The sequence below is a fragment of the Pygoscelis adeliae genome, unplaced genomic scaffold (assembly GCF_000699105.1).
Source record: "Pygoscelis adeliae isolate BGI_AS28 unplaced genomic scaffold, ASM69910v1 Scaffold242, whole genome shotgun sequence".
In the NCBI taxonomy this organism is placed as follows: domain Eukaryota; kingdom Metazoa; phylum Chordata; class Aves; order Sphenisciformes; family Spheniscidae; genus Pygoscelis; species Pygoscelis adeliae.
Genome location: NW_008824369.1, coordinates 3,257,529 through 3,279,244, shown reverse-complemented (window position 1 = coordinate 3,279,244; position 21,716 = coordinate 3,257,529). Strand labels below are relative to the sequence as shown.

At 46.2% G+C, this 21,716-nt stretch overlaps 1 protein-coding gene across 1 annotated transcript; it reads right to left on the bottom strand.

Moving 5' to 3' along the window:
* Nucleotides 1-5,374: 5,374 nt before the first annotated feature.
* On the bottom strand, nt 5,375-20,829 carry KIF19 (kinesin family member 19). The gene is given in 15 exon segments (XM_009320070.1): nt 5,375-5,395; nt 6,835-6,956; nt 7,128-7,398; nt 7,995-8,184; nt 9,226-9,379; nt 10,332-10,485; nt 11,176-11,298; nt 12,209-12,361; nt 13,130-13,324; nt 13,968-14,093; nt 14,326-14,462; nt 15,062-15,144; nt 16,064-16,179; nt 18,378-18,458; nt 20,749-20,829. Coding segments are annotated over 15 exon segments (2,007 nt in total).
* Between the last annotated feature and the right edge of the window lie 887 nt (nt 20,830-21,716).

Below are 21,716 nucleotides of genomic sequence, written 5' to 3'. Positions count from 1 at the left end.
CAGCCCCCGGCTCCTTCCCACAGCCGGAACGAGACCGAGACCGCCGTAGAAAACCAGGGGTAGCGAACGCTGGAGAGATGAGCGTCTTCTCAACGCGCTCTGAAATGGGGCTGCGTTGCCACCTGCCCACCCCCCTTCGAGCAATTACACAAGGAAAATTTAACCTAAAACTCCTTTTTAAATTGGTTACAGGTTGCGCGGGGAACTCGTACCACACCGTAACCCTGCGTGGGTTTATAATTTCCCTGCAGACCAGGGGCTGCAGAGAGAAACCCCCCCTCCAGCACCGGCCCTGCCCCAGGGACAGGAGGGGGAATAGGAAGACCCGCAATGGATGCGGTAGCAGCAGTCCTCAGCCCCAGGCGAATGCGGTATCCCGAGACCCCGCATCGCTGCTTGCTGGAGCTCACAGTTAGATGTAGCCAGTTTCATGCTGTTTCGTGGAAGAAAACCCAGCCTTTCAGGTTCTAGCCCAGCAGTCTTTATTAGGAGCGAAGTACAGATAACTAGATAGAGCAAGGCTAGAAAATGCCGCCTGAAGATGGAGCTCACAGTTAGATGTAGCCAGTTTCATGCTGTTCCGTGGAAGAAAACCCAGCCTTTAGCCCAGCAGTCTTTATTAGGAGCAAAGTACAGATAACTAGATACAGCAAGGCTAGAAAATGCTGCCTGAAGAGCCCAGAAGAGTGTAAGCTCCCTTTGCTACTCTTACTGTTTGTGATCAAGAATCAAATCAAAAAGCCATTAGCCCACCATTGAAACCAAGCGTGGTCCTGCTTTGCACAGGCGATGGGCAGCCATCCTCAAAGCTGCAAATGATAATTTACAGATTCTACCTCTGAGATGATATCCCCAACTTTTAAATTTATTAACAGACTTGAAATGTAGGTTTTAAAAACGGGGAACTTAGCATACCATGGGGCTCCGTGCTCTTCACAACAGTCATGGAAAATTATCAAACTCTTTGTTACACAACCTCCCTTCAGAGATACATCCTCAAACTGATGCATTTGGCTCAAATGTCCCACTCTTTGTATGAAATAGCTCCGAACACTGCAACTTTTCATGGTGATTCAGCCCAAAGGTAATTAGTGGAGATGTATATGCTTGGAAAAACTCCGTTTTCCCTCACTTTCGGTCCTTCAGTGCTTGCAGGTCACGTGAGGTTTTGTAAATAGAGGCTTGGCTCAAGACCTGCTGGCACAGGTTTGTTTCACACAGTCTGTGCTTATTTTATCTTGTGTGTCATTTTTTTATATCTTTGTTTATGTGAAAGAGTCAGCCCCAGAGAACAAGTTTTCCTGACCTTCTGAGTGCGCAATCGCACCTCTTCCTGCTTCTTTCCGTTTCATGAGGAAAGTCGGCCGCTTGCTTATGCCAGCTTACACGTTTGTATCGCATCTCCACTTCAGGGGTTTAAGACGCATTTTATAAATGCAAGTAATTTAAGTTTTCTCATCCCTGGAGTGAGCTATCCCTCATCTTCTTGACAGGTAGTAAAGCAAGAGGCACAGAGGGACAGGCAGTGTGCTTGGTGCCACACAGCAAGTCAGAAAGGGCACGTAGGAGAATTCTTTGCAAGTGCTGCAGCTGTAAAAAGGGGTCTTCATCCATTTGAAAAATGCATGAACCCACCTGAGATTGTCATCTTAGATACTTCAGCAGACCTAGGAGGGAAGCCACTCCTGTCTGGGGCATGGAGTCACTATTTATTCAGTGGTGTGACCAGAACCAATTTATTTGCAGCATATTTAAAAAGCAGGGAAAATACTTTTAAAAAAGCCCCTTATGGAAAAGGCTGCTGGCTGGAGGCATTTGTTCCAAAAAGAAAAACACATTCCTGAGGTTTACCTCCAGGCTAGCTCTTATCAGGGTCTTCACCTATCACCACGCTGCTTCTCCCGGCTGCAGTCAGATCTGAAATGCTCTGTAGATGGAAAAGAGCTTAGAGCAAGCGCTAGCTGCTCTCACAGGCAAACATCTGCTCACCCAAACAGCATTCCAGGCATGCGTTACACCTCCCAGCTTCACAGCAACACACAGGGACAGCAGGGAAGAAACTATTTCTCAGGCATTTACATTTGCTTTTAACAGTCAGGGAGCCTTTTGGATGCATGGGTGGTATCCACACTTTTGTCCCAGGAAAAAAGGCGGCTCGGGCTCCATGCTGACATTTTCTGGGAGAGGACTGTGGGGAAAATGAGGTTTTTCCTCTTCTCCTGGACTCTGTTAACAACTTCAGTTTAAGACAAACAGGATAACAGCTAGACCGCACAGTAGAGGGGAAAGACTTGCAGTATGGATATGGAAAGAGTAATCTACAAGGTATAAGGTCCTCTCCCCCTGCTAGCCTTCCCTCTGCTTTCCAGCATCACAACACAGAAGCTAAATTACATTTTAAGGCACACTCCCCCAACTTCCAGCAGTCTCAAAATTGCGATCCCTTGGGGTCATGAGAGAGTCCTGCTCTCCCAGTGACTTCTATTTATTTTTCGGCTGGTTCCCCAAGTGGGCAACTGACTGCTGCTTTTGCCGACTGCTGGCACCATCTGCAGGCCCTGCAGGTGAGGGAAGATGAAGTACTTGGTCAAGTTTCTCATGCTTCGATTTGAGTCGTATTGCCAGTCTAAGTGGGGAAGAGACAGACTGCCACAGGCTGTGGAGGGGAGAGTTTGGCAAAGGCGCTAGGATCTGCACATCGTTGCCTTAAGAAAATCCCAAGGTGACACTTTCAGTGGAAGCAGTATGTTATCAGATGGCTAACTCAGATTAAACTTTGTACTTTACATATGGATTAGACTAGGATTATGAACACCTCTGAAAATGTTATTTTCTCTTCCTAAGAGGTTATTTTTGGCTAAGAGGGAGATGGAGTGTAACTCATTCTGGAACATTGCCCATGTCATCTGTTGGGGGAAAAAAAAAAAAAAGGCTTAAAACTTGGCTGTAAAACCCCTACCCACGTGACTGCTTTCCCAACTGGACTGTTTGTGTTGCATTTACAGTTCTTTAGGTTCAGACTGCAATGGAGCAAGTGCTGAAGAATATAGTAGTGCCTCCTGAGCCAGCCAACCTGATATTTCATGTACTCACCCTTGACTTGCTTTTCTGGAGGACCTGTCCTTTGACGCAATCAGCATTGCTCTGCTGGATGGTGCTTGCAGGAACATTGTCTTTTGGCAGCACCTCCCATGGAGTCCCCTCTATCAAAGGCAGGGAGAGCTTCATTATAAACAGTGGGAGCAGAGCACAGTTTAAAAACATTTTGCAATGCAATAGCTAGCCAAAATAAATTATAGCATTGTAAATCAAAAGTTAACCGTTTCTTAGTAAAAAAAATAAGTAAGAAAAACTAATTAGCATCAGTAAGCACCCCTTGCCAGATTTGGGTAGCCAGTTCCCCTAAACTCATCCTGGCCTTGTGTGTCTGCACAAAGCAAAACAACTGAAGCTGACAGATGGTCAGTGCAGCCTGTCATGTCTTGGTCTCCTTGCTGAGGCTTGGTTTGGATGTGAAACTCTCAATGACTAGACTGAGATCAGCAACTTGTTGTATGTGAACCCAGCTGAACATTAATTCTTCCCCCTAGGTTACAGAGGCATAGCCGAGGCAGTTGTCTACAAAGGATATGCTTTCTTACCCATCAAAAGCTACTTAGACCATATAAAAAAAAAAGATCAGGTTACTAATAGTTCTGATCATTAGCCTTTAGTCTGGCTTATTTCTCACGTGGCAGTCCATCTTTTCCAACAGAGCTGATGCAGGATGTCACCAGTGGCTCTTTGGCCCCTACCTGAATGGTGGCCGATAGGAACCTTGACCTTTGTGGCAATGGATAGGCTACTTGCAGCTTTTGACTGATGGAAGAGTCTAGCTCGGCGCAGGTTGTTCTCACAAGCTTTGTCTGTATTGGGGCTTGAGGGAGTCCAATGCTTAGCTTTCGAGATCTGAAAGACACCAAGTTGAGTTAACCTCAGTGGTGATGTCTCTCACCTCTGAGTGTTGCCACGTTGCCAGTTTGCTGTTTAGGCAGGAGGTCAAGGGCATTATAGAAGAATAAAGATATTTAACTTATTTTCTAATGCAGTTTGTACTATGTTTCTCCTACTGTATTTAAAAACCACCCTAGCTCCACTGGGTCTATGCCTTCTGCTCAACCCATCCCCTTTAGAACGAAACAAAGGACCTACCTACCCTGTTGAAGTTTGGTTCAAGAGTGCGAGATCTTTTCTTTCTGGCTGTCTGCTCAGCAGACAGCTCCTGGTCTCTCCTGTTCTTCAGCACTCCCCTGGCTGGGGAGCACAGCTGGCTCCCAGCTGCACGCTCCAACAGCAAACCCCCAATATGTGCGCTGTCTCTTGTCTGACAATCTGGGGTGGAATTGGCCTCCAGATACTTCAGCTCAAGCATATCCTCCTCAGAGAAGTGGGCTGAGGAGACTTTGCTCCCAGGGTCTCTGTGTTGGGCTCTGGAACGGCGACTGACTGCAATGAGGGAGATGCTTTTGGTGTTGGCAGCAATTTCCTCCAAGGTCTCCAGACTCAGTGGAACAGCAGCAATGTCTGCAGTTGACTTTTTCCCACGCAAGTCTAGAGGGGTGGGGGAACGCAGCTTGGGAGTCATCTTTCCTGCAGCAACACCTGCTAGTTTCTGCTAAAAGTCAAAGCAATTGCCGCATAATTTGCTTTTCATTCAAAGCTTTTATACTTTTCCCCTTCAAAGCACTTTCAAACATTTGGAAGACATTAAATTTCACCTGAAATATTACTGTAACAACTTCTATGTACAGAGAAACAAAGGCAAAGCTTTTAGACTGTGTATCTCCCATATAGAGCCTTGGCTACAAAATGAGCCAGCCAGCAAGCAAGAAACTAATGAGCTCCTAACTCTCCCTCCTGTTCCAGGGTGCCGAGTAAAATCAGTTTCAACAGAGAGTCATCAAATCAGGGCCCAGCAGATCAGTTAATGGCATAAAAGGTGATCATCCTGAACAACACAGGTCCCCTCACAGCAGATCGCATGATGCGTCTCTATTTACAACTCCCGTCACCCCACTGGACACACCGGAGACTGTGTGATTCACACAGAGGGAGAGCCCAAATTGGAGGTGGCAGCTAAGCCTTGGCCTCTTAAGTAAACCCCAGGCCAGTGCTCTAGGAGTGATTTTATTGCCTGCCAAGGTTTACCTTCCTCACATACAATAGGTTTAGCTGCTGTGCATGTTCTGTCATCGCAAGAGGAAGGTGCTATCCACAACAAATGCACCTTGAAATAGTTCCTGCCATACTGAGCTGAACTGGGCTTTTTGACAAACCAGAGAAAGTTGGGCTGAGATGGGTATCCAGAGACCCCTCCTTCCTACAGGGTGTTGTTTTAGATGATCTGCAACTGCCACTGTGAAAAGAATATGTCAAGAGGTTAACAGATGAAAGCACAGGCCTTTTATCAACAGGGAGAGATGAAACATGTCTAGATGAGAACTCTCAAGCCGTGGGGAAAGCCAGAAGCCTGGTAAATGTGGTAATAAAGAACACAACAAGGAAGGACTTCAGGATTCATGAAGGAGAGAGATTTTTGTCCCCTGATCCTCACAAACTTTGCTACTTTATTTGGTTTAAATGCTTGCCAGTCAACAGAAACAAATCCAAACATTTCCCATAGCCCTCTCTGCAGAGAAGGTTCCTGCTAAAACACAGAGCTACTTTGCAAGAGCAGTATACCAGGAAACTCTTTTCTAACAGATTCCAGTTTCTAGAGGTTCTTCCAGTTTGATATCTCCCAGCTTTGGGGACTTAGCTGGGAGCTGCCAGGTCCCCATGCCCTAGAGAGTAAAGTCTAATAATGAGAAAAATTCACATTACCTGTCTGACTCAAGGGTGATGGAGGGAATGTCAAACTTCACCCCCCAGGGATATCTTTCATGTTCACAGGTAGACCCTTTCTGATCTCTTCTTTATTAGGATCCAGATGCTGACTGACATCCAGAGAAGGGCTGTTGTGGGGCTGCAGGAAGAGCAAAGAATGAGATCCTCAGCAGATTTTTCTCACTGTAAAGCCCCTCCTCTAGCCCTGGCTCTCAGCCTGCGGTCACAAAGACACTCTTGATACCTCATGTGCTTTTCCATAGTTCCAGCCACCTGCTATTTGCTCCCCTCCTGTGGCAGGGCACCCAAAGCAGTTTAATCTCTCATATAACAACATGACTAGCATTAAGTTTATTATTCAAGGTGAAACCCAACTCCTTGCCCTGTTCATTCTAGGCAATCAAAATAAACAGGAGACGCTGCTGCTTGGACTCCCTGCTGAAGACTGGCAATTTCCTGGCAGCCCCTTACTGTCTCAAAACACACACAAGTTTTCCAAAGACAAAGGGGCCAGCAGCATCTTTCCTATCTGGCAGGAAAGACCTGAGGACCTCAATAACAACTGTGCCATGAGTGAGCAGAGGCCTCCAGATAAGGTAGTCCCCTTCAGCTGTCACTTGGAGAGTTGCATGTTTGGCCATCTAACCTTGGCTTTTCTGTTTGTCACCAAGCCAGTTATCTCTCTCAAATCTGACGCAACAGCAACTGGGAAGATGAACACGCTGGCTCATGCACAGCACTGCCTAGGTCCTTCTCTGTTGCTAAAAGCCTTGTTAATTCTCTGAATCAAAGGGAAGGAGGGAAGGAGAGCAGAGCTCCAGAGACAACATGTTCATAAAACAAAGCTCTGTACCGCTCCTGACTGGCGCCAGGACCCAGCCAGGCTTTGGGTGTGCGTGAATCTATGGCCACGACACAAGATCATGGGACAGCGTGGATTCTCCGGCACAAGGGTCTGCTCTGCCTTACCCTGAGCCTGCTGGACATCACTGAATGTAGCAGAAGGAGGCGTTTCAGCATCCCCTCCTCCAACTCAGAGAGGTGCAGGTGGCGTAGCCTCTCCAGTGTCTCTGGGACAGAAATGTTCTGGGCTGGAGCAGAGATGGGGAGGAAGAGTTAAAGATCACTCCTAGAGAAACAGCTGAGAACTGTGGAGTCATGACATCCAAGACAAGGTTTTCTGGGTGGATTGTTCTGCAGTTTGCCATCAGAAAACAAAGTTTGGAGATAATGACAGAGCAGCAGCAAAGTTACTGCTTTACCTTTTATCAGCATCTGCTGCTGCTGAATAATTTCTTCGCAGAGTAGCATGTGCTGCTGCAGTTGCTGGATCACAAAATCCTTCTGGCACAATAGATTCTCCTTGTACAGTGTATTTGCTGGCAGCTCTGTGTTGCCAAGCTCAAGCTCATGGGCTCTGCAGGGGAACCTTAGTACCTCCTGCTGATCCTCACTGGTGATTTGTCTGGGGAAAGACTCCTCCATCTGGGAAGCTTTTTCCTTGGCATTTGCTAAGTGCTGCTCCAGCTCTGTCTGAAAAAGATAGATAGGGGTTTGTCAAGGCAGCTCAGCTTTTTGGGATGACAAAGGCATCTGAGCAATTCTTTGCTGTGTCCTTCACGCTGAGATTAAAGTAACATCTACAAAAAGTATTTTGCTTATTCTACTAGCAGCCACCATGTTTCAGTCATAGCAGATATATCCATACACACGGTCCTTGCCTAGAGGAACTCACAAATGTTAACATTGGCTACCAAAAAAATGATCGCCAAAAGTGATTACCAAAACATTCAACAACCAGTGAGTGACAAACCCTCAGAATGTCCCTGAAAGGGGAAATGGGAAGAATTACCTCACTAATGGGTACGCAAGACCAGTGGATGCTTTTCCCTCATCCTAAAAAACACAGGGACAGAGGCAGGATGCAAACATCAATGTTCCCATGCTCCTTCCTTCAGCAGCCAACAGTATTTAGAAGTCCAGCTGCAATACAGGTGCCACACTGCTTTTGCGGTGCTAGCCCAAAACCACAAGAACCTCTCTGAGTTACGCTGCTGCCATCCTGCCCCCAAGTACCTGCTGGGCAGAGGTCAGACTTGCGACTTGTAAGGGCACCTTCACCTCCTCACCTTCAGGGCTGCCGTCTTACGCTGTTCTGCCAGCAGCAGGTTGATCTCTTCTCTTGCTACTGTAACTTCATGAGGTTCAGGTGAATCTATGATATCCACTTCCTTGTCTTCCTCCTCTGTGTTTTCATCTTTCTCCTCCTCTGTTGGCTTGTCATACTTGCATGCACCCTGAGCCTTCCCTCGTTCCCAGCTGCCAGCAAAAAAAGAAAGCAACTTCTGGGACGTGGTGACATAACTCTAACGATGCATGCATAGCCCGTCATCGTGTCTGTCTGACTTCTTCTTGCATGGCAGCAGCAGAACTAATTAGTCCAGGCTGCTCTGGAGCTGGACAAACCATGCAGAAGAGTGCAATTAGCTTCCTCCCATTTGGAAGTCTGTAAGACAGGCCTCCTATGTGATCTTTCCATGGCAAGGAGAACAGTGCTTTTCCCCACTTCATCACAAATTGTTGCCTATCCACAGGTACTTGTTGAATATCTTTAATGTCCTGAAGACTGTTTTAACTACAAATGACCCAAATCCTAAGGGACTATAAAACTTACAGAGGCATTAGGTAGGTGACTAGCGATAATGAGTGGGAACTGACACCTACTTATAGTTTATCCAGAAGAAAGGGATGCTGCTGCTATCTCTGACGTGAAATCATGCCCAGATACAGTGCATCTGCACGGAAACCACTTCACAAACACAGTTGGACCATGGAAGGACCAACAATCCCAGTCTGTGCTGCCATCCAGTTTTTCCATTAAAACACAAGTCCAGAATAAGGTCCAAGTAGAGGTGAGGTATCTACCATTTATACTTTAATCCTGAGCTTAAACTTGATGCTAGAGGTAGCTGGTTGCCTTATGGAGCTACATCAGGCAATTGCACTGCAGTGCAGCACCATGTGCAGGCTGCAGTCTCCTTAGAAGCACCAGGAAGGATTAGGGATGTGTTTCTCAATAGCAGAAATCACCCATTGCAAATATAGCACCTTAATCTAAGGCTCAGAGTCACATGGACTTAATCTACCTTAAATCCCTGGGTACCTTTTGCAGACTACCACCTTCCCAACTTTTTCCTCATCACATAGATAAATCTGAAACCTACACTTGATCTCATCCTTTTGTCATTTTTGTTGGGGGGACCATGAGATATTGGCATTTCTCATGATGATTTTGGAGGTCCACGTATAAATCGTGCTGAAAGCTAAGAAGGTACTTGCTCTGTGATTGTTAGGACATACATGCAGGTATCAACATGCAGCTCAATGTTGGTGTTTTCCAGCTCCATCAGGCTGCGACGCACCTCCATTTGCTCGCTGAAAGCCCCCATCAGCTGCTCCTGCAAGGTGTTTGTTACTTGGCCACTGTGTACCTCAGAGCCTTGGTGCCTCTCTGCTGCAGAAGACATTTCTGATCTGACGTTAGGCCAGGTAAACTTCTGCCAAGTCTCCACAAAACTACTCTGGGACAAAGCCACTCAGTCCACATGTTACAAGGCGTTCATTTATAGGACTCTGCTTCATTCTGCAGTCTCTTGAAGTTAATCATGTGCTTAAAAAATCAGATATACCTTTATGATTGTATTATTAGCAATAAATAGCTCTCATTGCTACTGCTTTTGTGAGTATTAAGAGGCTGCTGCATTGCAGGGACATTTCTTCCACCTTTCCACCCACCAAAAAGAAAAAGGTATCCGTTTTCTGTGCTTGTTACCTAGGAATGACCTTGGGTATTGGTAGCAGAGGCCTATTATACCTTGTGCCTTGTCTGTCAGAGAACTTGACTATTTTTATTTCGTTCCTTGCCAAATTCACTGATAAAAGGAACAATCCGCAGGGCAGAACAATCAGTGTTTTAAAAGCTTCGCCCTCCCCCCTTTTTTTTTTTTAATTAAGTGCAACGAACCATACAACAGAGCTCTGTGTCCTGACACAGCCTCAGAGCCCACAATGACGCAGGCTACAAACTCAGTCACCTCTCTGTGAGAGTCAGGACTTCCCACAGCAAATGCGACCACTTGATGTCAAAGCTCTTTTTAAGGGCAGGTTTGTAAAATTTAACACATTTTAATGTTGGGGAAGATGCTGAGAAGGTTGAATGCGTTGTCCAGAGCCACACAGTACATCAGACAGGCTCACACAGAGGAAACAACTTCAACTCCCCTGCCTGCCTCCACTGCCCATCGGACTGTGTTCTCTGCTGCTTCTCTACAAGCATTGCTGAACTGGCTTCCCCCAGCTACCTCTGCATGGAGGCCCACCAAGCACTTCCACAACCTGTCCACACAGCTCCTCTCCCCGTTCTCTTCCCTCCAGTTACCCAGAACAGTTCTTGCTCCTGGCTCTACCTTGCAGATCCCCGAGGTTGGAGCTGACTGCACTTTTCTCCTCCTCCTGGTTTTTGACCCTCGCCTTCAGATGCTCGATCTCCCTGCGGAGGTCCGTGATGATGCTGGTGTATTGGTTGATGTGGTAGGAGACGTTCCGCAGGTTACATTTTACCTGGTGAGCCAGAATACGTGAGCATTTGTCCCACAGCCCATTATTGGTACAATGGCTGCAAACAAAGTTGTGCTTTCAGTTGGAGGGGCACTGAATCCTGTGATGGGGAAGAATTTTCCCTCATGAGTGGGGAAGCTGTAAATTAGTGGTTTTCCCTAATTCTGGGAAATTCCCAAAAGGTAACAGAGAAAAGCCAGGGACCCTGTGTCCACAGGGAAAACACAGAGATCCACAAAGAGTGAAAACTCTGTTGTAGATTATTGTTCATCTTCCTTCACCCCACAAGCCTCTCCATTTTGTTCCTCCTTTCTGCAACCCCTCAGTTCCTCTTCCAGGCCCAGCATCCCCACTGGGACATTCCCCATACATTGTTCTCCCAACAGTCATCTTCCGACCATCATTGCTTATGTTCTGCACCCAGGTCCGTACCAGGCACGCCATCCTTCGCCTTCCTATTATTCTGTTCCCTTGTTTTGACCCTCATATTCCTCTTCTCATCCACGAGCCACACCATTTGCTTTCCACTGTTCCCTTCACCTGCTTTTCTTCTATCCCTCACACTGAGGCTCTACACCATCCTGCACTGCCCCCTCCAGGAGTTTGTTCTCCCTTCATCCACTACATCTATTTCCACTTTGCAAGTTTTTAATCTCTAACCCCCACCTCCTTGTGGGTTGTTTGCTCATTTACCTGTGTCTTGATGTTTTTTGCTCGATAGGCATAGATCAAGGTCATTCGAGATTCTTCAAAGGAGGTACTGGCTGGGCTGATATGTGCAATCATAACAGTTCTGCTGTTGCCCCCTAATGAGTCCTAGAGGAATGCAACGTTGATGTGGTTAGTATGGACATGACAGGGGCTTGCTGCTCGGTGGTAACCACCATGGCTGGGTACCCCTGCGGTTCATTGAGATTCTGGTAGAGAATCCCAATTAGGAGTGAAGGAAATGCTGGTAGAAGACCATTTGTTAGGCCCTCTCTCCATCAACAGCAAAATCAATAAGTAATTAACTTTCTACAGAAGAAGAATTTTTGCTAGAAAATTGCAATTTCCACAAATACACTGGCAGCTTCTCAATGCTGCTCACAACAGAAGCCTGCCTTTTTCTCCATCCCTTCTCCTCCCCACCATCCTCTAGAAAACACATCTGTCGGGCAGCGACAGTGGTAGCTCAGCACCAAGGCTTGAGGTGAGGTTCATAAATGAATTTGTAAAGGATCCATAAAATAACCAGTGTAGCAAAGAGCCTGTCTGCAACCTTCCTGTTTTCCTAAGGGAGAGACGACTTATGACAGCACATAATCACTCTCAGTCTCTCTTCCTCCTGCCCCAACAACGTCCAAATTTATTGGCCAATTTCAGCCAAATCTTATAGAAGGGATGAAACATTCACAAGCAGTAAGTTCATTAAAAAAGAAAAAAAAATCACTTATCTGCGAGCTTAGAGACATACAACTCAAATCTATAGGATTTTCTTAACCCTGTAGGAGGTCTTTCCTTAACAGCGCAGATAAGACAACATGTTTATTATAGAGACAGCACTGTCCGAGTCAAGCCCTGATTGCATTGCAAAGCTCATGCAAGATCCTGGAGGAGCGTTGCAAGCTGGATAAAGACAATGCACATAGATATTCAAGGATCAGCTCTCAAGCCCTATCTGATTTGAGCGGTGATACCAGCAACAGACACGCCAAGCTCCTTGCTGACCCGCAGTGTACAGTACCTTCAGCAGGCGTGTGAGTTTGCTGTCTCGAAAATTGACAAACTGGGCCCGGCTCCCCCCCTTGTCACTCAAGGCGTTGATGCAGTTGCCCAAAGCCGGCAGCGAGCGGTTGATGTAGGCTCCTTCCTTCATCCTCTTGCCCTGGTTCTGAGTATGTTGGGAGAGGAGGGAGGGAGGGGGGACAGACAGACAAAGCACATGCAGGTGGGTCTGTGTCTGGGGAAGACGTGTGGCATCATTGGGGTCAAGGTTTGGATGTCAAAGCAATGCCTCCTGCAAAATCAACCTGAAAGTGCAGGGTTAAACCCCACTCTGAGGCACTGAGGTGCTGGTAGGAATACATTTCTTGGAAAAGATGAGCCCTCTCTTAATTAATAGTTATCCGTTAAGAACCATCTTCTAAAGATTATTTCAGAAGTTGCATAACTACATCACTCCAGAATTCCTGGTCTCAGCAGAAATACTGTGAATGTAAAATTTCTCTCCCTCAGATCACCTCCCTGAGTTCCAGCATTTCCTCCCTCCCATAGGAGCCAGCTGCCTTATTTTCCACCCACCAGCATCCCTCTGTTCCACCGGTACCAGCTTTCCCTGACAGCCCAGCCGATCCCTGCCTAACAGACCTCAGCTTCTCTTTAGATGTGAAATTTGCTGCTGCTTTTCAGACCTGAGAAAAGGCTGCACCCAAAAGCTGGTTTACATTTTTCCAATTATACTAGTTGATCTAATAAAAGATATTACCAATATCCTCAAACTTCGTCTCTACTTTCAGGTTGTCTCAGGTACAAACTCCTGCTCTAAAGCAACAGAGGAACACACAGCGCTGGTTTCCCCAGGGATGAGGACAGGCATGCAGACCCTGCACAGCAGGCCAGGGGATCCAGCCTGGTCTCACCAAAAGCTGCCGAGCTCCAGCCGTACCTGGGCTGCTCTCTCCGACCCTGCCAAGTCGACCATGAAAAGCTTTCCAATTCGCACTTCCTTGCCGATCGCCTTCCTTCGGCTTTTCTGCGTCACTGTCACCTGCAGCACTGCATGCGAGCGGGAGGATGTCCTGTTGGCAGCAGTGGGTTCCTGGGTGCGTTGCTTGTTTCCTTTCATTAACAGCTGCATGATCTGAACGATGCAGAAAAGCATGCAGAGATGTACAGCTCTGCCTGAGCCATAGCATGGCGTTCCCCGCAGACTGGACCCCTCAACCCAGGGCGCAGGCAAACTCTGGTCCCGCTCATGCTGACAGGGGTTTTGCTGTTGATTTTCCCCAGATCTTCCCCTTTGGCTTGTGACCTTTGAAGTGCAGGTTTGTGACCTTGGAAGTGCAGGTTTGTTGGGTTTGGGGCTGTTTTCCTGGGAGGCCCGTTTATTTCATGTCCAAGGCACATATAGAAGTGCACATCAGTGTAGCTCAAGGGGGTTTCGGTATTTCTTTTCCCTCTCCAAATGGTTTGACGACACGTATACACAAATCAAAGCACTTCTTGTCCTTCCAGGAAAGCAGCATGCACCCTGGGGAAGCAGAGCTAGCAGGAGGTTAGCTGGGGATTTTAGCCCGGTTGCTACCACTCACGTGGCTCCATCATCAGCCCTTTCCATACAATTCATCACATTAATCCAGTTCCACCAAGGTCACGCTACAAAAGCTCCTTGCTACTGAGTAAGGCACAGGCAATAGGAAAGTGTCAAGAAATTTTAAAGCACTGATGCATGAAAGCACAAACCCCCTCCCTTTCCCCTCACCATGGGCCATAGCTCAAGGTACCTCCTGAGCATTTGTAGTGGAGACTTCCGTAATTCCTGCTATCTGGATGCTGCCTCTGGGGTCCTCTCTCAGGTCTAAGAACCCTGAGGATGGGTTCAGGAGGTCACGGATCACTTCGTTATAGATCTGAGGGTAAGAAATGAGGGGTTGGTGTGAGACTAGCATTGGGTTCTTAGATCTGCAAAGAGGGTTGAGTTGATCCTGTATTTCTTTGGGGGGAAGGGAAGAAGGGAAGTACAACCCAAGGGGAGTGCCGCACGATGGACAGACTTGGACACCCCACTTCCCGTTATGCCTGCTCCCAGGGACTTGCTGAATTCCCACAGGGCCTGGATCCAGGGCAACACAGACACTTCACCTCCAGGTAGGACATGGAGACTCTGTCATCCATCTCCTCGGTGGTAGCTTCAAGGGCCTTAAAGAGGTCATCAAGAGTGCGAATGTAAATCCCCGGTTCACAGTCCATCCCTAGCATAGTGTAGGTTTTTCCTGCTCCTGTTAGAGATACAAAGAAGAGCAGCAAAGACCAACTTCCACGCGAGCAAGTTTCCACAACAAATAAAGCCTGGTTTCCTACTGATTTCTGTCCTTCATCCCCTAACTTCCTCCAGTTACTCCATTTTGTCACCCTACAATGACACTGCTGCAGGAAAGACATGGCATGCGCCATCCAAAATGGGTAGGAAGAAGACTTGCAGATGGACAGATAGGTAGGTTAACTGCCCACCTGTGTGTTCAGAGCTAGGGTAGAAGTGTATTTTCACAGAGTCTGTAGTCTATAGGTGCTTTCTACAGCTGCATCTGTTCTCCTGAGATCAGTCTCCAGCATTGCACAGACACCCTCATCTCCTCCTCCTTTTAACGGGAAGATTTGTCTCCACTGAATTCCACCCCAATTAAGTGACTTCTCAAACAGGGCAGCTTTGCTGTTCCTTTAATGCTAAAGTAAGATCCAAACTTCCCGATGAGAATGGTATTTTAATGCTTCAGTCTTGTCCTCACAGTAAGCAATTAATTGGCATTATAGTTCATTTCTGGTTTGTACAGATACATTTTATTCATCTGGAGCAGTACAGCTACAGGGACTACTTTACCTGTCGGACCGTATGCAAAAATGGTTGCATTGTAGCCAGAAATGACTCCTCCTATCAGGCTTTTGGTCGTGGACACATATACTCCTAATTCAGCCAAAAAAGCATAAACTTACGGTCAGGCATAACAGCTGTCCAAACAATCTATACCTAATTGCATTCCCCATGATTTTCTCACTATGTTTTACAAATTTCCTGGGCGTTGCAACAATTTGTGAACCATTTGAATTTTGACACATCATCAAAATGAGCAAAAAACCACAGAGGTTTATTGAATTTTCTAAAGGCAGGCAAGATGCAGGAGCTTACTAAAATAAATGTCCTTAAATTTGATTATTTTCTTGGACTCTGAACATGGAATGCTTTGTTTTTTCTTTGTGTCTGCTGAAGAAGAGAGTAAATTCTCTCCCTAACCTTATCCTTTATTGAGAAGTGCCACTGGGCCTCCAAAAATGTCTTAGGCAGTGTAAGGGCACTACACTGAAGTTTCATGTGAAAGAGAACACAGGTGACTGAATTGCTTGTGAGAAGCAAGGCTGCAGTCACATCATGGTGATCACAAAATGCAGGTGCTGATGAAATCCTCGTACTGCACCTTACATCTGTCTCCAAAACACGGCTCAGTAAGGGCACTAGAGCTCACTTCATGAGCCTGTAAAACAAAAGAGGCACAGGGAAGAAGTGTGTGAGCAAGAGAGGCAAGTAATGTGACAATGATCTCATTCACCGGAGACCTTGGGAAACAAAGCTCTTCATCTCTGCTCAGGTGTATTGCATCTGGGGAGTCCCGATGCGGGAGGGAGAGGCAGGCTGAATACTTCACATCTCCCCGCTTCTCTGACAAAAGGAAAACCCTCAGAGTCCTCTCACCTTCAGCACCATCACCTTTTTTCTGGGTGACGTGGCCTCTGGGATGTGCCATTCTACTCACGTGCCAAAACCATTCATCTAAGCAGGGAAAACAGTTCTAACGTTAAGCCTTTTGGTTAAAAAAAAGGGAAGGATGTTACCTAGGTTGCTCTGTGATCAAAAACCACGTCAAATACAAATGTTTTTTCTCGGGATCTGTTAGCTCGCAAGATGTCATCTGGATCTTCACTTGGATCCATCAGGACCACCCTCTGTTATAAAATAAAGCCAGAAGAAAAACCATTATGTCTGGGTTTGGTTAACAGCCTGTTGGGATTTCTTACAGCACTATCACCATCACAACTCTTGGCCAAAGGAACATTGCACTACAGCTTTGCGTGGAAAACACACTTATATGCACAATGCGGAGGCCAACAAGCTTTGTTTTGTAACCGATGTCGCAACTTCTGTAATTTGAACTAGTAGCTGCTGCAAAATGCTTTGAAGGTCCGTTGTGCAGTGAAACAGTCGCTGGCATTGGGTAATAGCGGTGGTTGCAGGGACTTGACACCCAACCAACTCCCATGCAAGCAGGAGGGGGACAGGATCTCTTACCTCAGTTTTCAGCCAAGATTCAGGCAGAGGAGCACTGAAAGAAAATAGTTAAGTTCCTCAGGAGCAAAAGTGCCCAAAGTCATCTTCCAAAGCCTTTCCTGCCGAAGGACTGATAGAAACATCCACGTTGCTCAAGGATAGAAGTTTCATTCCATTTCTGGCTTTTATTAAGGAAAAAACAAAGGTGGGAGAGGAGTTGCAGCAGGTTACAGAATTGGTTCTGGTTTTTTTCAGTCCCTTAGGATCTATTTTAGTACATAATTATCACAGTATATAATTATTGTGGAGAATTGTATTCTTTCTCCTCCACTGAAACGGCTCATAAGGAGATTCTCAAGCATCAAGGGAAGGGACAGAGAACCCTGTGCCTCCTACTCCAGAGCGGCTTTCACTCTCTCTCAGGTAAACAGATCATTAGATAAGCAATTAGAGCATAGATCAACCACCACTTGACCTACAGAATAACTGCATTGGCGTGCCAGGTGTGGGAGAGAGACAAGTATCTAGGACAAGTGCCCATGGGCATTCAGAAAATGCCAAGACTTTGGGTTTTGTTCTTTTGCATTTCCTGCTAAATTCCAAGCCTCTAACAAGTATCTCTAGTTTTGATCCATAAGTTTTCAATTACCAGAATGACTTTTTTTTAATTCTTTCGTTTTCACTGGTCCAGCTCAGGCCTTAAAACCTGAAGCAACACAAGAACAAACTCCGAAGGCAACTCCTGGTTTATCCTCAGCGGCCGCATTTGCCTGCAAAGATGGGCTGACACATAATCATGTGCACATGCAAGTGTGACAGTCAAGAGCAGAGCTTGGAGAATGAGGTCAGCATGTTTCCTTTAGAAATTCTGTCTGTAACACCTTCAGGCCCCTTTTACTGAGTCCTTGTAACATCCAAATTTTGCTTGCAGAGTCCTTCTTCTGCTATTGCACGGAAGCATTAAAACATAACAAGACACTAACAGAGTCAATTTTGAGTTAGGATTAATAAACAGATAGAAGCAGCTCTAAATGAGTTAGGCCAGGAGTAAAAATAGCAGGGAACATTATGTAAATCAAAATACACCAAGAAATCTAAGTACTTCAACTGCCCAGTCAATTAATTTGCTTTCATAATTACAGTTATTTGCATCATTGAGAGAAACCCATTCTCACAGATAGCAGTTACTCAGACTAATGTAATGCACATTTCCTTCCCAGATTTCCATTAGAGAAAATAAATCTCAGGGCAGATGATGCAAGTCTGAATAAGTTGTATAAAAATAAAGCTTATATCCTTGTGAGGTTAATGGCTGCTTTAAAAAAAATAAAAAAAAAAAAAATGTTTCACCAGTAAGATGCTAAACAAAAATTGCATTTGTAAGATAATCCATAAAGAAGAAAGAGATTCATGCTCTCTTTGCTTCCGAGGGCTGCTATTGTTTGACTGTTGCGTGGAGACAAGAGACAAGATATATTACAGAATTAGTGTGCATTCAGAAAGGGTTCAGAGAAAGATCAGCTGAAGCACGATAGAAAATAATGGGATTTACATATGAAAAGAAGGCAAATGACAAGGACACAAAAATATGTAAATAGATGTAGCAATGTAGAAAAGGTGAGTGGGAACCTCCTGCAATCCCTGCCTCTTAAAGAGAGGAGCAAGAGGTGAAAGATGCAGAACTGGAGAAAAGAAGTGCCATTTGCAGGGGAAGCTGTGTCCCTGCTGTGTCACAGCAAGGGATTTGAAAGCAAATGTGTGCACGTGAACCAGAAGAGCCGGAGTCTCGTGGCGGTCCGTGTGGTACCCAGCAGACTCCCCGGTCCCCATCACGGGGGCTCTCCTGCAGCCCACGCAAAATTCCCCCCCGGCTCACCTGCTCACCCACTCTGCGGGCAATGAGGGCAGCTCCCTCCTCCACTTCTGCTTCGTTGATGGGACGGATGCGAAGGGCCACCTGCACACACAGCAGACACACGTGGCTTACGTGTGCTGAGGCCACCCAGGCTTACCTGCAACAGGGCTCAGCTCTGTGCAAGCACCAGCACTATCTACAGCTTCTCGCTGCATCTCTTCCGCTGATCAATCTTAAAACCTCAAGCTTAGGGCCTGGAGAGTTTAAGGAACTTTCTAAAGTTTAAACCAGTTAATTCTCCCATGATTTGCACTTTTATCTTGACAAATTCTTCCTCCTTCTTCCCCTGTTTCTAACACAGCAAGACTCCAACTGATTGACAGAGAAGGCGGCAGAATGAACTCAGCCGTGTCGTTGCTGCTGCCAGCAGGAACCTTTGGAGATCTGGGACCACGGTATTGACAGCCATAGAGCTGAGCAGGCTTACAGATTCCCCTGGTGTTCCCAAAACACTGATTAAAGTTATCCGTGACAAAGAAAGGGAATTGCATTTCACTAAGTACCCGTTTCGTTTAATCCCAGGTAGCAATCATTACGAGCCTGTATAACCAGATCAGAGCAAGTTGGCCCTGATCTGTGCAGGTCCTGCGGGGTTCCTCAAAAGCTGGAATTCATCGCAGGACTGGAGCAATTATAAAATAGCAAGTAACTGCCAGTGCCTTGTGCCACAACTCAATCAGTCAGAAACACGGTACTCCATTTTGAAACACAGATGATAATTTGACTCGAAGATTTAAAACACACTGGCTGTATTTGTCAGTATTAATAGTATACGAGAGCACATATATTTCAGCCTGTTTAATCTATAGGTGAAGCAATAGAGAAAATGTGGTGTCATGGATTGGCCGTGGGGTTAATTGGGCCCCCTGAAGCTGGGGTCCTGCTCTGGCCCTGACGCGCTTTGCAGCTGTGGGTGAGTTGCACAATCCCAAACCTGTGTGTCTCATGGAGGGTCTATTCAAAATCCCACCTAACAGCTGTCCTTGGGGTCTCAGCTAATAAGAGAGATTTGAAAAATTCTATTTTCACCTTTCCATAGCTATTTTCCCTTTCAAAAATTACAGCAGCATTCCCTTAGCAGCTCCTGACAGGAGAGCTGATGCTGGTAAAACACTGCATAATGCACATAAATGATGCCTCATCAGGAGGGTGTGCAATTATTGAAACAGACTTGTTCTACGGCCCCACCACTCACAAGCAACTAGTTTCTATAGGAACCAGATTTATTTCCACAATAACAAGCCAAACTACCTGTCAATTTAACGAGTGTTTCATGAACAGCTCCCAGTCTCAAGCACTCTAGTAGACATTTTTGAGTAGTTCCAGCAACAGCAAAGGAACATTTCTTCACTGTGAATATCTCTGAGTATAAGGTGAGCTCCTTGGCTTTGGAGAGCTTTTAATATTCACAAGAATGCAACAACTAACTTAGCTTCATCATCTCTGTATATACGTCTGAGTGACACTGTTACGAGCATCTCATTCCCATGGGCTGAACTCATTTTAGAAGCATTTGAAAATATTATCTTGCACACCATAATCCAAAGTCCTGCAGGAGGAACAGGGGATAGCGCAAGTCTCTCTTGGACAGCCTTAAACCTCCAGAATAGTCCAGTTAATCACTGTATTTGGTAGCCCTAGCCACAGAGGGTAAGAAAACAAACCCAAATAAGCAGCATGTGGAGACGGGTCACACCAAGTACTAAGGCTTTTTCTTGCATTAAAGAGGAATGCAAGGTATTCTAGATATTATTGACTTTATTTTAAGTGATTCCACTTTGAGCAGAGGTTTCTGTGTCTGCCTCAGTCATGTTTCAGCACAATCTGAGAGCAATGCTTAAGTTAACAGAGAGCCACAGGGTTGAAGGTTGAAACTTGGCAGAGGATTGCATTTTCAAAGCACTCCTCTTACTCTGTTCAACACAGAGAGATGCTGAGGTCCTGGAGCAATGGTGCTGACTCAGACAGGACTCTAATTCCAACTGCTTTTAGCTGCTTATTATGAATCTGTCACTTTAACAGACCCCAAAGAGACAGGCACACTGAAAATCACTGTTCAAGGAGGACTAACTACCACCTGCCAGGTTACCCAGCCTCACCTCCCCTACTATACATTTTTGTCCTCTGCAGGATACTTATACCCAACTTTGGCTTTAAATCACACAGACCTTTGCACAAAGAGAGCAAGTCTGGTTTTTTTTCCTCTGGCTGAGCCACAGAAGTCAGGAACACCAGAAGACAGCTGGCAAACATGACAGGAAGGATGTCAGGGCTGGGTACAACCCAGCTGCTCCTCCCCATCCCGTGTCCTCCCCTAAGCAAGTGGACTCACTGTAAGCTGCTGCTCCTTCATGGCCAAGCTGCGAGATGATGCCAGCCGAGGGCTGGGTGATTTGCCCACGGAGGTGCACATCGAGTTGGGAGTCCTTCAGGAGACTGCATGGTTCAGAGGCAGCAGCAATCACCCCAGGGAAGGAAAAGAGGCAACACCTGCGCTCCCCCAGGTGGGAGATGACTGCAGGGGCAGCAGGAGGAGAGGCAACAGCGAAACGCTGAGCCCCAGGGCAGGAAGGGGCTGCAGCAGCTCCCCGCTAGCCCCGGCTGCAGGAAGCAGTGTGCCACTGCTGCACCTTGCATGGGACACGGTGAAAGGCGTCAGGATAAGCAAAATGACCCACCTGCAAGCCCAGACTAGTTCTTTATGTGCAAATCCATCTGCACACGCTCTTGGTGAGCAGGCCACAGCCTTCGTTTTCTGCCCTCTAGGATGCCAGATTTCTCCTTCCCCTAGGATCAAACATGCAGCACAACCAGGTGCAGGGGACCACAGCTCCACCAAAAGCTGAGCACCCTGGCCCCTCCAGTCTTGCACAAGAAATGACAACAGCCATCGAGACAGTCAGGGAGCAGTTTACGACCTCCCCGAGTTAAGTGCGAACTTCCACTGTATTATCACTTCATGCACAGTGGCATTTCATGACTCCTACGTTCAGGAAGGCAATCCTGCAGCATTTTTAGTGTCAGTACATTCATTACAATAACCTATTAAAAAAAACACGAGACCACCTTTTGTCTTCAGTATTTATTGACAGTAAACGAGTCAAAGCTCATAAAAGTTACAGTAAGGCTTTATTAAAAAATATTAGAATTTAAGAAGTTAAAACTTAGCATAGCAAGTGAATAAAACTTGCTCTATGCAGTTTGCATTAAGGACTGTAGATGGTTAAAAGGTCATGAGAATGTTTATTACAAATTCAAAGTAAAGACTGTGAAAGTGAAGACTAGCCCAGGATTATATGA